Source organism: Aulonocara stuartgranti (genome assembly GCF_965226115.1).
Source record: "Aulonocara stuartgranti genome assembly, chromosome: 23".
Taxonomy (NCBI): Eukaryota; Metazoa; Chordata; class Actinopteri; order Cichliformes; family Cichlidae; genus Aulonocara; species Aulonocara stuartgranti.
This window is the reverse complement of record NC_138958.1, coordinates 538,471-552,484: the sequence shown is the minus strand read 5'-3', so window position 1 is coordinate 552,484 and position 14,014 is coordinate 538,471. Positions and strand designations below refer to the sequence as shown.

General features: G+C 44.9%; 1 protein-coding gene across 2 annotated transcripts in view; it reads right to left on the bottom strand.

Annotated features, from left to right (window-relative positions):
• The window catches only part of p3h2 (prolyl 3-hydroxylase 2), a 51,279-nt gene extending 40,783 nt beyond the window's left edge, over positions 1-10,496 (bottom strand). Inside the window, exon 1 of one of the 2 annotated variants that reach the window (XM_082522911.1) lies at positions 9,255-10,496. In XM_082522911.1, coding sequence (XP_082379037.1) covers positions 9,255-9,671 — 417 coding nt within the window. In that variant the 5' untranslated portion in view covers positions 9,672-10,496. The remainder of the gene's footprint in view (positions 1-9,254) is intronic. The other variant, XM_082522910.1, reaches the window with a different exon arrangement.
• Positions 10,497-14,014: the final 3,518 nt, after the last annotated feature.

The following is a 14,014-nucleotide window of genomic DNA, read 5'->3' as shown; positions in this document are numbered from 1 at the left end:
CCACATATGTTGGGGTTTAAAATAACTGCTCGCAGCTTTCTTGTGCTATTTTCTCATTTAGAAACTAATGCATTATTTTTGTAATCAACAGTGTTGTTTTAGTGTAAGCACCATGTATAATGGTGTAAACAAGACGGGGAAATGTGATGTTATAAAGCATCTCTGTGATATGACAGCCAGTGCTTTTAGACGGCTTATTCTTACAAATGACATGAAGTTTACCCAAAATATTCAGACCAGCAGCTTACCCATGATGTCATTGGTCCATGACCTCAGAGAAGGATCTCTGCTTGGCTACAGATGACATAATGTGCAGCCAAAAAGGACAAACGTTCCTTTGGTTGCACACTTTCTCCTCCTTTCTCCCACTGCTGTCACATCACTGTGATGAAGCAGACAGGCCTGTCGTTGGCTGCCTGTTGAACTCTGTTATTCGTTACAATTCAGAGATCTACAGCAGATGTGAAGGCCCCGAGGTCAGTAACACCCAGGGTCAGGTCAACATGGGATCGTGAAAACACGGGGAGAAAAAACGTTCTCTAAAGACAAAGGAGCAGGTCTGAGCAATGCTGAGCATCAGGATGTCCCGCTGGTTCTTTGGTAGTGAAGAGTCAAAAGGAACGATCTGAGCAAACTGGAAATAGGAAGGCGTGGCCCTGCCAGCTGTTCATCTTGGTGATGTGTAGCATAGGGTGGATGCAGCTGCATGGCTGTGTTTGTATGCTCAGGAAAAACATCTGCAGTGGGACATTTACAGCACAGTCTGATAACCGTCTACAGTATGCCAGTCTCTTCTGTGCTAAACTCAGCAAATGCACTGCAGCTCTGCAGGACGTTAAACCTATTTCTAGTCTTCAAGCTTCCTACATGATCGGTCATCTCAGAGGAAGCATGTGAGAAGCACGTGCTCTGCTCAACACCCTCGATTAAACCAAAACCTCGCTGAAGCAGACCACCTCCCAGCGTGTGCCCACTGTGATAAAAACCAGACAACTCCGGACAATCTCCCAACACTGCCCGCTGTTCCTGTGGTAAAACGAATGCTACGTAAATGTGTGCACATGTCGGGACCCTGTGTGCAGCCTGATGACAGCAGACTGGGCTGATAAATGATCAACACTTTAAATTGGATGTTCCTGGAAACAGCTGTGGGTCAAAGAAAATAAACTGTCCTCTTAATATTAATGAGAAGCCTGGTGAAAGCTCCAAAAGGAAAGGACATTAGACACACTTCACTTTCAGCTACTTCCTGCTCACACTGGTGTGAGAGCTTTGGTGTGGACCACACAACTGAACCAAAGACAACAGTCACGTCAGCTTTTTAGGCAGAACAGAGGACAAACATTTCCCCAAGCATTTAGGGGATGTGTTTTCCACGTTGCATTGGAATTTAAGATAAAGACCTCAGAATTAACTTGCATGCTTCAGTTTTGGGCAAACCCCATCTCCTGGTGACGAGGTCTCCAGTTTCCAGAGTCAGTAAGGACTATTGGACCCATATTAGATCCTCAGCTCTTAACATCAGCCAGGTTACCACACAGCTTCACTATGCATTAAGACACAAGCCACACTGGGCCCAGCACAGCTGTGTTGCTTTATCCCTGCACTCCTTTTGGAGCGCTACAGCCAAACTACACTTGCACAAGCCTCGAGCTAAACCCATTATTGTCAACACAGCGAGGTCGAGAGGGTGGAGATGATCACAGCTCGGCCCAAGCAGAACCACAACAGCAGAACAGTATCAGTTACCTTCTGCTTTGCTAGTTCAGTGGAAATGTATACACTCACATCTTGCCATTGTCGTGTGTGCTTAACCAAACAGACAAAGGGGATAACAGGCATGTGACCTTACTCTGCTCTGAGGCCTGCAGCTCTGTGCAGCTGGGACCTCACACAAAGCACCACAAACCTCCTGCCATCAAGAGTCATTTTACCCACTTTAGTGAGGAAGATTCAGGTTCCTGTGCACTCGCCCTTCTTTGCGGTTTCCACTCTTAACGGCGCACAACTTATTGCGGTCGAGCACAAAACCAACTTAATGCGACCGCACAATTTATCAGAACAAGCTGTGGGCTGGATATGAGACACATCACAACCCGATGAGTATTCTACCTCCTTTGAGAGGTTGGCTAACGTGGCTTAAACCAGTGCCAACAGTTCAATTGTTCAAAATGTTTAGTCTGAATAAGCAAACGAGTAAAGCTCTTGAAGTGACCGCTGGCTACGCGCAAGCAAACATTTTGATTAAAAGAAAACAGCAGCAGGGGAGATGGAGTTTAGCAGCGGGCATGCCAGTGGGTATGCAACTGATCAATGTAGGCTGTAATTCATTATCTGTGAGTCCCTCCTCGTGGTGTCAGCAGGCAGCTCTGTCTGCAGCATCCTCCAGACCATCCAAAGCTGACTTTAGTATTTTTCTGGGAAAGTCAACACACGTTACTCAGGCACACTTTGTGCAAACACACGTCTCCTCCCTGTGTGCTTTGACACACTTGACTGAAATAAATGTGGCTCCCACCCATCTACCAAAACACACCTCACGATTTACCAAAATCAGTGAAAAGTGTGTAAATGCAAACCGACTTTTTCCACGCTAACTCAGGTTTCTGTGCTCAGACACCACAGAAACGTTTCAAAGCCACCAAACAAAGATCGACAGCCCCCATCAGAGGCATGCGAACCCTTCAATGTGAGAAAAGGGGGACAAAATCCACATGAACACGTCTAAATACTGTTCTTCCGCTTTTGCCCAAATCCTGCTTATTGGATAAAGAGGATATTGTGAACTTTCATGAAAAAGGAAAACAGTGCAGTCACCATGTGGTCAGTGTGACTAATCCGTCAGTGAATCCAAACTGAAGGCGTCCTGATTCCTGTCAGATCCAACTACGTCTGTTCTTCTACTTGGACTCATTTCCACAGAGGCCAACTCTGCTCCATTCATCTGTCTTTTTCATGACTGCAAACCGACGCAGTGTTTTCAGCTGATCCTGAACCAGCCTTCTGCTCTGCGGCAGCAGTTTGTTAATCAGGGCAAGAACAATATAGGTGCCACGCCCCCACATTCCTGTCATGGGTTCTCTGCTGAAATCCAGTCATGCAGAAGACCTTTGGCACTGCTAAGTGTCTGATCATCTGGGCAAATCGCAGCATGCTTCACCCAGGAGGGCATTATGATGGTGCAGGTGTGGAGCATTCTGACTCTGAATGAGGTGTTCAGTTTTACCACTCCTGTTTCCCCGTTACTGGAACAACACAGCAGCGCATTTGTTTTTTGGAACATTTCCATTTAATCTTCATTGTGTGACAGTTAAAGAAACACCAGTGAATCCATCACAAGCAGCAGCACAGCTAAAACCTTTTAAGGTGGACCTGAAGCATCAAGCCAGTTGGCCTGTTGGACTCACGCACACACACAGGCTGACTAAAGTTTAAACTCAACGCATCACGACGGTGAAGATGCAAGAAGATGTAGTCGTTTTTCTTGGCTTCGTGCGTAGATGATGAAAGTTTTTGGCTCTGGTGAGATAAGCCGCGATCTTTGAGGGCTTAATGTCTTGCAACTTTGAGCACGTGCAGTGGAAGCATAACCTGCTGGTGATCCTATGCGTGCACGTGTCCTGGTAGCCCTTGAAACTAAATTTGCGGCTCTCATTCATTTGGACAGCAGCTTGGTCTTGTTAACCCCAAATAACCGCCCAGAGGCAACCTTTTCTTGGCTCGCCATTTAACAGATGGTTACCAAGTGGCAAGCCAAGTCTTGTATACCTAAAACTAGAACTTGCTGGTTTTAGTTTGTGCTCAGACTAAAGCAGAACACGCTCGAGACCAAGAGCAGACACACACACGCCATTCATAGTTTCCTCTTTTCAATTCTCCAACACGTCAAACCAGTTCTTAAACATCACGATTAAAAACAGTCTGGGTGTCAGTGACAAACAAATCAAGGCGCTGCTGCACCCAGACGTTTGATGAGACCTTTAAATTCAATGATCTTCTCATCTTCCTTCCTTCACTTCTCAGGTCAACCACAGAACGAGTGCTGCCGACACAAACGCACGACTCAGACTCAGCAGCAGCTGGACTGTTTTTGTTTGCTGTAACTGTGCCAGATGCAGAGCTCACTCTCTGTGTGCTTCAACCCTCGTGTCCCCTTATTATGTGCAGATGACGACACCATCATCTCAGACTCAGGCTCACTGCTTTTAATACAAAATCTTTTCATTCTTTCTTAACAAACAATCACTTTGTCCAGGATCTCGAGTCCAAACTAATGTGGACGTCTCAAAACAAGGAGCAGACCCCGGCCCAGCCTCCCAGGGCGCTTGAGTCTCACAGGTTCGTCAGTTTCTTTTCATTTAGCTTTTCTCTGATTCACGTACACACCCGAGGTTTTATATAAGCATACAGGATGTATGGAGTAGTATCGCAATCACGACCTTCCAGCTGTGCTGTAATCAAATCATCGTACTCATGAATGAGTTCGAGTTTTAAACTATCCCAAGGAACAGCAGCAGACTTGAGTGTCCTGACCTGCTGCCACGTTCTAGCACCATGCTGGGAGACACGGGAAAGTCCTCAAAGCAGAAAAGATCAATGGGACAGTCGGACAAATCGTGAGAAAGCTGCTTTCCCTCTGTTCTCATCTCTCAGAGAAAAGTAAACTCGAATGAACAGATTTACATGATTCCTGCCAAGTCTTTGCATTTTTCCCATCACTGCTGATGCATTCAGTCCCGTTCATTATTAGAACAAAGCCCATCAACAGGGTCATTAGACCATCCCACTGTCCCAAATCTGTACGTGACGACTCTAATGACAGTGGGCAGTCTGAGACGAGCCCTGCTGGGTCTGAAAAGTCTCGGCTTAATCTACAGTAAGATGAAAATTATGTGAAGCAGGAGAAAATGTCTCCACAGCAGTAATAATGGACCATTACCTGTACACGATGGAGAAAGGGAGACGCAGCTCACTTTGGACCAGAACATCCACTATGCTGACTTTAATGCAACATGTTTTTACCTGCTTAACTAATCACAGCACTTCCCTTTCAGACTACAGAAAAGTAGACTGGGAGGCAGAGCCTTCAGTTTTCAGGGCCCTCTTCTGTGGAACCAGCTCCCAGTTTGGGTTCAGGAGACAGACACTATCTCTGCTTTTAAAGCTTGCAGGGCTGGATCAGGTGACCTGGTGACCTGGTGAGTGTTTTCTTCGTCACTGTGTGTTTATGCATCACTCTGAACTTAACCATTAGTTATTAATAATCTCCTGCACAACGTGTTTTTGTCGTGTTTTTCTCTCTTCACCCTGAACCGCTCACAGCAGACGGCCGCCCTTGCCTGAGCCTGGGTCCACGGGAAGTTTGTTCCTGTTGAAAGGGAGTTTTTCCATCCCACTGTCACCCAGCGCTTGCTGATAGGAGGTCGTTTCATTATCGATGGTTTTCTCTGCACCCTTCAGCGTGGTCTCCTTCTTTCCAGTTGGTGTCCTGTTTTAAAGTTTGCACGTGTGCTGGATTTTCTCCATTTTATCAAAAAGGCCATCCTTCAGCTTGAATTTCATTGACAAAAGCAATGAAGCCAAGTTAGAGTGTAACAATTGTTTTGGTGTGACACAAATCCAAAAGTGCCACGTCAGCGCCCTTTGTGGGCATTTTCTCTGAGCTGTGGTTGAGGCCCTCACTCCCAGCGTGCTGCCTTCAGGCTTGGAGCACACTGAGGACTCATCCAAGTTTTTGGTGAACTGCTGGAAACCCTGATATAGGTCTAGTGTGAAATGCCAGAAAAGCTGATTGTAGTAGAAGTGCTGGACTCGCCGCAGAGATGCACAGGGAGAATATGGTGACGTAAACAGTGGACGAGAAAACTTCCTGAGCACACACAGTATTTGGTGTGAACTTTGAAGATTTAAAATGTGTGGTGTGGGACTGAATGATGGCTGCCCCACCGACTGTCATAACAAAGAAAAATCTTTCATGAAACTTTTTTGAGAAGTTAAAAAGAAGTTTTAAGTTTTTCAAAGCAGCTCTTGGAATAACAGTGGATTAAAAACAAACTGTTGCTGGGAGAGTTCAGCGAGCGCACAAAGACCGCTACACAAGTTTCCCTTAATACTTACAAAAAAAGGTGATGTGCATCTTTTTTTAGAAAGGTACACAAACCACAAAAGGAAAATAAAATATTTGCCCCGCTGAACGACGGGCGAGCCGGAGACTTTCACCCAACAGCAACATTATGCCGTACAGCGTCAGGAGGAGGGTGTGGCACAGCGGAGCGTCAGAGACTACAGGAACACGCCTTTTTATAACAGCGTGCACTTAATGGTCAATGTGGCCAAACAGAGCAGCCCCGCTCTGCCCCTCCTTACCTGTGGTGAGCTCGCTGTTTCCAAAGGGCTCACAAAGATGTCAAAACAGCAAAGGCAGGGCTGTGTGTGTGTGCGTGCGCGTGTGCGTCCTTTTGTGGGGAAATAAAAACGAACCATTATGTGCCATTTTGTTCTCAAAACAGAGAAAACATGATTCTTTGCAGACGTAGAGAAACGTTGTCATATCTGGACGAGCATCTGTCTGTAAAGTCGAGTCTATAGTCACGTCTAGACAGGAGAGAGCGCTCAGCTCTGAATCTTTCGCTGCTGATTCAGGAGAAAGAACAAAAACCACCTCACAGCGAAGCAGCAGCCCTAACACGATCAACTTCCTACCACAGTAGCAGCTGTGTGTCATCACCTGGGCATGTGGGTCTGGTCTACAGTCAGCAGCAGTCCACATGTGGGAGGACGGTGCCAGCTGTCAGCCAGCTGGGTCAAACTGCCCTCATCTGACTTCAGTGAAACAATCTTATTCCAGTTTTTCCTTTCTTACATTTTATAGCTTGATTTAAGGCTGCCACAAACGATTATTCTGATAGTCGACTAGTCACCGATTATTTTTGCGATTAGTCGACTAATCAGATCATCACCCATTGGACGTAAAACCTACAAGCTGTAGGTTGCACCAGCAGCATCTGCTCTTATATAACTATCATTAGCTTACAGCTTTAAGTGTTTAAGGTATGTGCTAACTAAAAATAAAGACAAGATGATAGTTTATTAAATTTTAATTAAACTTGCAGATTGTTTCGGTGAAGTTTAATAAACTCCTTGCTATCTAAAATATAACAGGACACCAGAGTAAATTCTGGAGCATCTCACACTTCTGATAATCAGCTGTCTGCTTGACGTTTATTCAGCTGTGTAAAAACTATAACTTTAATCTCAGCCAAACCGATTTACTCAGGAACAAATAAAATACTAAAAAAAAGCCAAACAATAACATTTTTAAGTTATCTAAGTGACGGCCGGGAGTCCGGTGTTCTCACGGCGCTAGTGACCTAGCCCCCGGCTAGCTATCGAGCTAGTGGGTAACAGACGTCTCCGAAAACGTTGGAGCGCTTTTGAAAATATGCGGTGTCCTGATAAACTGAGCAGATATTTGAGGTTTACACAGCTACATTCTCGCCTGAAAATATGTTAAACGTTTATTTTGTGACCCAGAAAGAATAATAAGAGTAATATTCAAACTAACTAGCTGCCGCCATTGTTGGAAACTGAGCTGGGCTGCGCTATGAATTCTGGGACACAGCTTCTTCTTCTTTGGTGTTTAACGGCAGCTGGCATCCTTGTACATGCAGTGCTGCCATCTTCTGTTTCAGTCCGTTATTACACTCTTAAATCCTGCTACTTATTCCTGCGTCTTTTGTGATCTTACAAAGCTTCAAACGACGCGTCGACTATTAAATCAGTCGTCGACGATTTTGATAGTCGACGTAATCGTGACTAGTCGACTAATCGTGGCAGCCCTAGCTTGATTGGCACAATCACATGCCGCGCTTCCCTCACCTTTTCTCCCCCCTCCCACACAAACTAAGAAGAACAGTGACTGGACTGACTAAACCAACACGGGGCTTTCCAACTTTTCTCTAAACATCCTTTAATGAGAATGACCAGCAGTGTTTACAGTTTGGTGAAACCGTGCACAGACAACCCACAAATATTCACAGACTGCCAGGGACACAAACCTACTCCTCCTTGGGGGACAAAAAGCAGCACACGGAGCCTGAATAAGCCATTACACTTTGTTCCCAACTCTCCTGCTTTATCTCTCTCTCAGATTGTTCCCACGCTTTGCTTTGCGCTCACCAAATGATGAGCCTCATGGGAAGTTCCATTTAGAAAGTCTGTGATAATGCAGACGTCATCTTAATTTGTGCCTCTTATAGACCTGAAGCTGTCCAAAGAAAAAAAGTCAAAGGACAGGCTGAATTTGTTAGTTCAGCGCACTTCAAGTGGACCTTGATGTATCCGCTTCATACAAACAAGCAGCTTTGTAACACTGTGGATGTGGGAAGAGAGAGATCGAAAACCCACAAACGTGTTGAAAAACCAACAGTGCACGCTAAGAAGCCACAAAGCCAAACAAAGCAAAGCACTGCTGTAAAACAAAGTGCACAGATCAGCACGACAGCATTCACAGCAACACAGTTTTATGTTACAGCACATTGTTGTGGATGGAGACTGAGAGCATCGCTGTCAGCCTACAGATGTATAGAGCTGCATTATCGTGACAAGCATGATTGATCTACAGGTAACTGAGCTGGTGGAAAAATCCAAGTATTTGTACTTGATTACAAAGTGTCACTTTGGCTCAGCAGTGTATCTACTGTATAATGTATTTATGAAAATGCTGTATTTGTGTTTTACCAAGTCTTCTAATATTTGCTGGTCTGGGTCTCTCAGCCTGAAGAACAACGATGGATTGAAGCACTTTGTGAAACTGTCGCAAAGCAGCAGCGCTCCGTGTAGAGTCTTCTGGGTGGGTGTGTTTCGTGGGGTATCAAATTGCCCCTCGGGGATCATAAAGCGTATCTTGACTCTTAAAGTGATGGTTGCCAAGTTTTCAGTAAAAGAAAACTGGCAAGTGTTTTTCTAAATACTTTCATTTCCCTATGATGTGTATTAACGTGTCTTGCAACAATAACACACCTACTGCACGCACCGTGTACGTGGGGTACATTGCGCAACACTGGCACAAGCAAAACTCTGCTGTTCTCTCGTCTCTCTGCTTCTTGTTGTCAGGCAGCAGAAACTTTTTCCTTTTTGATGAGGAATGCAGCAGGTAGCGCTGAGCAGACCAGCCAGACAAACCTTCCCCCGCCGAGTCCACAACAATAGTGCTCATTCAGCTCCAGCAGTTCACTCCTTCTCCCCCTCCTTACCTTCTGATACGCCTGCTGGAGGTAGTTGTACGGGATCCTCCTGCTGAAGTCCTGCACCACATCCTCGCTGACTTTGTGCAGAGACTGCGTGCCAACTTTCTCCTCGATGCATTTGTTCATACACGCTGCTCTCCGCAGGACCGAGTCGAAAAAGCGCAGATCCGAGAAGCTTTCATCTAACGGATGCTGGTCCTGGCACCTCAGCCGGCATCGGACTCTGGTGGCCCGGACCTGTCTGTGGCTGCTGAGCGCTCCCTCCATGTAGCGCACCACGCTCTCATAATCGGCACTGTAAAACGCTTCCACCGCGTTATCATATAAAAGGTCGTACGGCTCCAGCACACCGGCGGAAGATGGCAACACGGCTGAGAGCAGGACCGGGAGGAAGATAAGAGTCGGAAACAAGTTTCCATCCATCCTCTTCTCTTCAGGTTGCGAGGAGCTGCAGGCGGAGAGCACACAAAAATCAGCTCAGCCTCCTTTTCCAGTTCATCCAAGCGCTCCTCTCAGAGGGATCAGCCGAGCGAGGCGGAAATGGAATAATTACTTATCGAGGACGCACTTGTTACGACCCCCTCTCGCTCCTTTAACTCCTCCCCTCCGAGATGAATGGCCAGGGTACACTCAAAGCTCGTTTTCGTAACAGGGAAACAGCCCCCACGGGGAAGCACGGGCAGTCCCGTGGGTCCCGTTTATTCAACGTTGAAAACACGAAACGCTGCGTTTAAAGGAGGAATGCACCGTTTAAACTGTTTGGGTTCATTGAGATAAAAAACAAAATCTCCAGTTTTAGACAATTTGAGCTCACTGAGACAAACCTGAAGATGTTTTCAGTCATAAAGAAACACTGAAAAGGAGACATTTGACTTCTCAGACCTAAAGAGTTTCCAAAAGTAACCGAGAGACATTCAAACAGGTAAGCAAATCCCCCAAAGCTGGTTCTGTTCACTGGATGTGTCGCCTTCACAGGGAGAAACGTTTTCGTCGCTCACTCCTTCCAAATGAACAGAATCAACTTTCTGGGAGTCCTAAACAACAAACTCTTCAGCTCATCCACATCAACGAAACTTCGTTTCCACGCTGTTTGGGCAACTTCAATAACTCTCATGTTAACTCAGCTACGCTGTTTAAGAATAAATTCAGTTATACTGCGAGCGCAGGAAACAACTAGAAAATTCTTTGTCAACAAAAGAAAAACGCGCTCGCTCCGAGTCCCCGCCAGACGCAGACCCACAGCTTTTCCCACATCAGTGGACACTGTCTCCCTCTTCAGGTTTTCGATGTACAAACACTTTTTTAAAAACACCACAAAACGACATGAAAGTAGAGTCCAGGTCAAAGCACTTGCATAGACTTCTTTGATAAGTCAAGTCACTTATTTACATAGCTTTTATTCCTGGTCTCCAAACAAGTAAATTATAAAGAAGCAAGAAACCAAACGTGACAGAAATAAAAAGCACACAAAGCAGATATTTCAGTGATAATAAAAATGTGATGAATCGATAAAATAGGGGGGAAAGTCTAATAAATAATAAATGGAGAAGTAAGGTGAATATAAATAAAACATATAATTTCAGAAAGAAGAGTCGAAATAAAAGAGCTGTAAGAAAACTGTCCAACTGTCTTTAGTTGGACAGTTTTTTGTGAGTCTGTTTTTTAAATGTTATTTCATCTGTTATTGACCTAATTACCAATTAAGCCAAACTGAAATATGTGATTACTTAATTTAATTAAGCCACTGTATGTGGATTGCACCACTAGGTGGCAGTCAAACCAAGGAGATTTACACCGATCACTCATAATATGAAGAACCACAAGAGCCCAATGAATGTAATACACCGCAGTGCAACACGTTTTAGACACACCAATGAGCTAAACTAGAGCTGTATACATGTTTACTATATGCTGTGAATACAATATTCTAATATTGAGATGATCTTTGAAAGTAAGTCAATTATTTGTGTGTATGCTACCATTGTATATAGTGTATAATCTTACTTTTTTCATTGATTGTACTTATTTGTATTTTTGTATTTCCTTCATATATCTGTACCTGAGCTGAGGTGACGCAAAAATTTCCCCGTTGTGGGATCAATAAAGTCTTATCTTATCTTATTTCAATGGAAGAAATGTAGATGACAGTCTATGCTGGCGGTGGCAGAGCATTTAAAGCTCCGCCCTCCCTGAGCCTGGTTCAGCTTCCTTCCTGATAAAAAGGAGTTTTTTCTTCCCGTTGTTGCCAAGTGCTTGTTCAAAGGACGTCAGATCAGATTGAATCAAATCTAATCAACTGATCACATGGCAGCAATGCACTCAATGCATTAAGGCATACAGGCATAGCTAAGATGGGCTGCTGAAGGTCAAACCGAGCATCAGAATGGGGAAGAAAGGTGGTTGTTGGTGCCCAACATGCTGCTCTGAGTATTTCAGAAACTGCTGATGGGGGATTTTCCAACACAACGATCTCTAGGGTTGTCAGTGTGAACAGTTCTCTGGGTGGAAATGCCTTGTTGATGCCATTTGAGGTCAAAGGCTGGTCTGCTGTGAGTCAATAAGAAGGAAACAGTAGTTCTAATAACCACTTCTAACAGCGAAGCCATGCATCTCTGAATGCACACAAGTTGAACCTTGAAGCACATGAGCTACAGCAGGTGTCACTCCTGTCAGCTAAGAACAGGAAACTGAGGTTAGACTTGACGTGGACTTTATAAACTGGACAAGAGAAGACTGTAAAAATGTTGCCTGTTCTAATGAGACTTTTTGGTGTAAACAACCATAAAGCATGTATCTATGCTGCCTGTGAGTTCACTGTACTGTAATGGCCTCTCCTATCAGCAGGGCTCAAACCAACAATAAGATAAGATAAGATAAGATAAGATAAGATAAGATAAGATTAAACTTTAAATCAAATCAAATCACTTTTATTGTCACATCACATGTGCAGGTACATTGGTACAGTACATGTGAGTGAAATTCTTGTGTGCGAGCTTCACAAGCAACAGAGTTGTGCAAAATACAATAATGTAAACAAGCAAAATACAAGAATGGCTACATCTGAAACTAATAAATATATGTACAATATATAATAGTATATGCATTTCTGGATGTGTATACTAAATATTTTTCTACATGTGTGTGTGTGTGTGTGTGTACACATATTTTACAAATTAAATAGAGTAAACAATGAATAGAATATATAAAATAAATAAAATAAAATATACAGAGTGAGACATGTGCAAAACAGTGGCATTACTGTACAGTATGGAGTGCATAATGTTGAAGTTCCAGTAGTGAAGCTGAGGTGTCTATGACGTGTTCAGCAGTCTGATGGCCTGGTGGAAGAAGCTGTCTCTCAGTCTGCTGGTACGGGACCGGATGCTGCAGAACCTCCTTCCTGATGGAAGCAGTCTGAACAGTTTATGGCTGGGGTGACTGGAGTCCTTGATGATCCTCCCCGCTTTCCTCAGGCAGCGCTTCCTGTAGATGTCTTGGAGGGAGGGAAGCTCACCTCCAATTATCCGTTCAGAGCACCGCACTACTCGCTGGAGAGCTTTGCAGTTGTAGGCGGTGCTGTTGCCATACCAGGTGGTGATGCATCCAGTGAGGATGCTCTCAATGGCACAGTGATAGAAGGTCCTGAGGATGCGGGGGCTCATGCCGAATCTTTTCAGTCTCCTGAGAAAGAAGAGGCGCTGCTGCGCCTTCTTCACTGTTTTGTTTGTGTGTACTGACCACGTAAGATCCTCAGCCAGGTGTACGCCAAGGAACCGGAAGCTGCTCACTCTCTCCACAGCAGCGCCGTTGATGGTGATGGGGGTGTGTACTTCTCTGCACCTCCGGAAGTCCACTATCAACTCCTTTGTCTTTGCGACGTTGAGGGTGAGATGGTTGTCTTGACACCAGTGGGTCAGGGTGCTGACCTCCTCCCTGTAAGCCGTCTCATCACCGTTGGTGATAAGACCCACCACTGTAGTGTCGTCCGCAAACTTCACAATGATGTTGGAGTTGTTAGTGGCCGTGCAGTCGTAGGTGTAGAGTGAGTACAGGAGAGGGCTCAGTACACACCCCTGTGGAGCACCAGTGTTCAGTGTGACGGGGGATGAGGTGATGCTGCCCAGTCTGACCACTTGGCGTCTGTCAGACAGGAAGCTAAGGATCCAGCTGCAGAGGGAGCTGCTCAGTCCTAGATCCTGCAGTTTCCTGTTTCCTTTATTAATCCCTCGGGTGGGTTCCTCTGGGAAATTCGGTTTCCAAAAGCACAGCACCGACAGAAGTTACAGAACGTGAGCAGAATATTTTATATATACACACATATATAAATACAGAGACATATATGAATAAAATATATGAAAGGGATAAATAGAATAAATAGGAATAAGAATACAAGGGAATTGCACATTTCAAGTATTGAGTCTATTGCACTGTTGACTATTAACAAAAAGCATTGCACAGTGAAGAGGCACTACAGCTTAGTTGTTCCCCCCTCCTTTGTCCTCCTGTTTCCCCTCCCTCTCCCCTCCAGAGAGGAGTTAAACAGTCTGATGGCGTGTGGGACAAAGGAGTTTTTAAGTCTGTTAGTTCTTGTCTTGGGGAGAAGCAACCTGTCACTGAACAGACTCTTCTGGTTGTTAATGGCCGTGTGCAGAGGATGCCTGGCATTGTTCATAATGTCCATCAGTTTCTTTAAGGTCCTTTTCTCTGCCACTGTCACCAGAGTGTCCAGCTTCATGCCGACCACAGAGCTAGCCTTCCTGATCAGT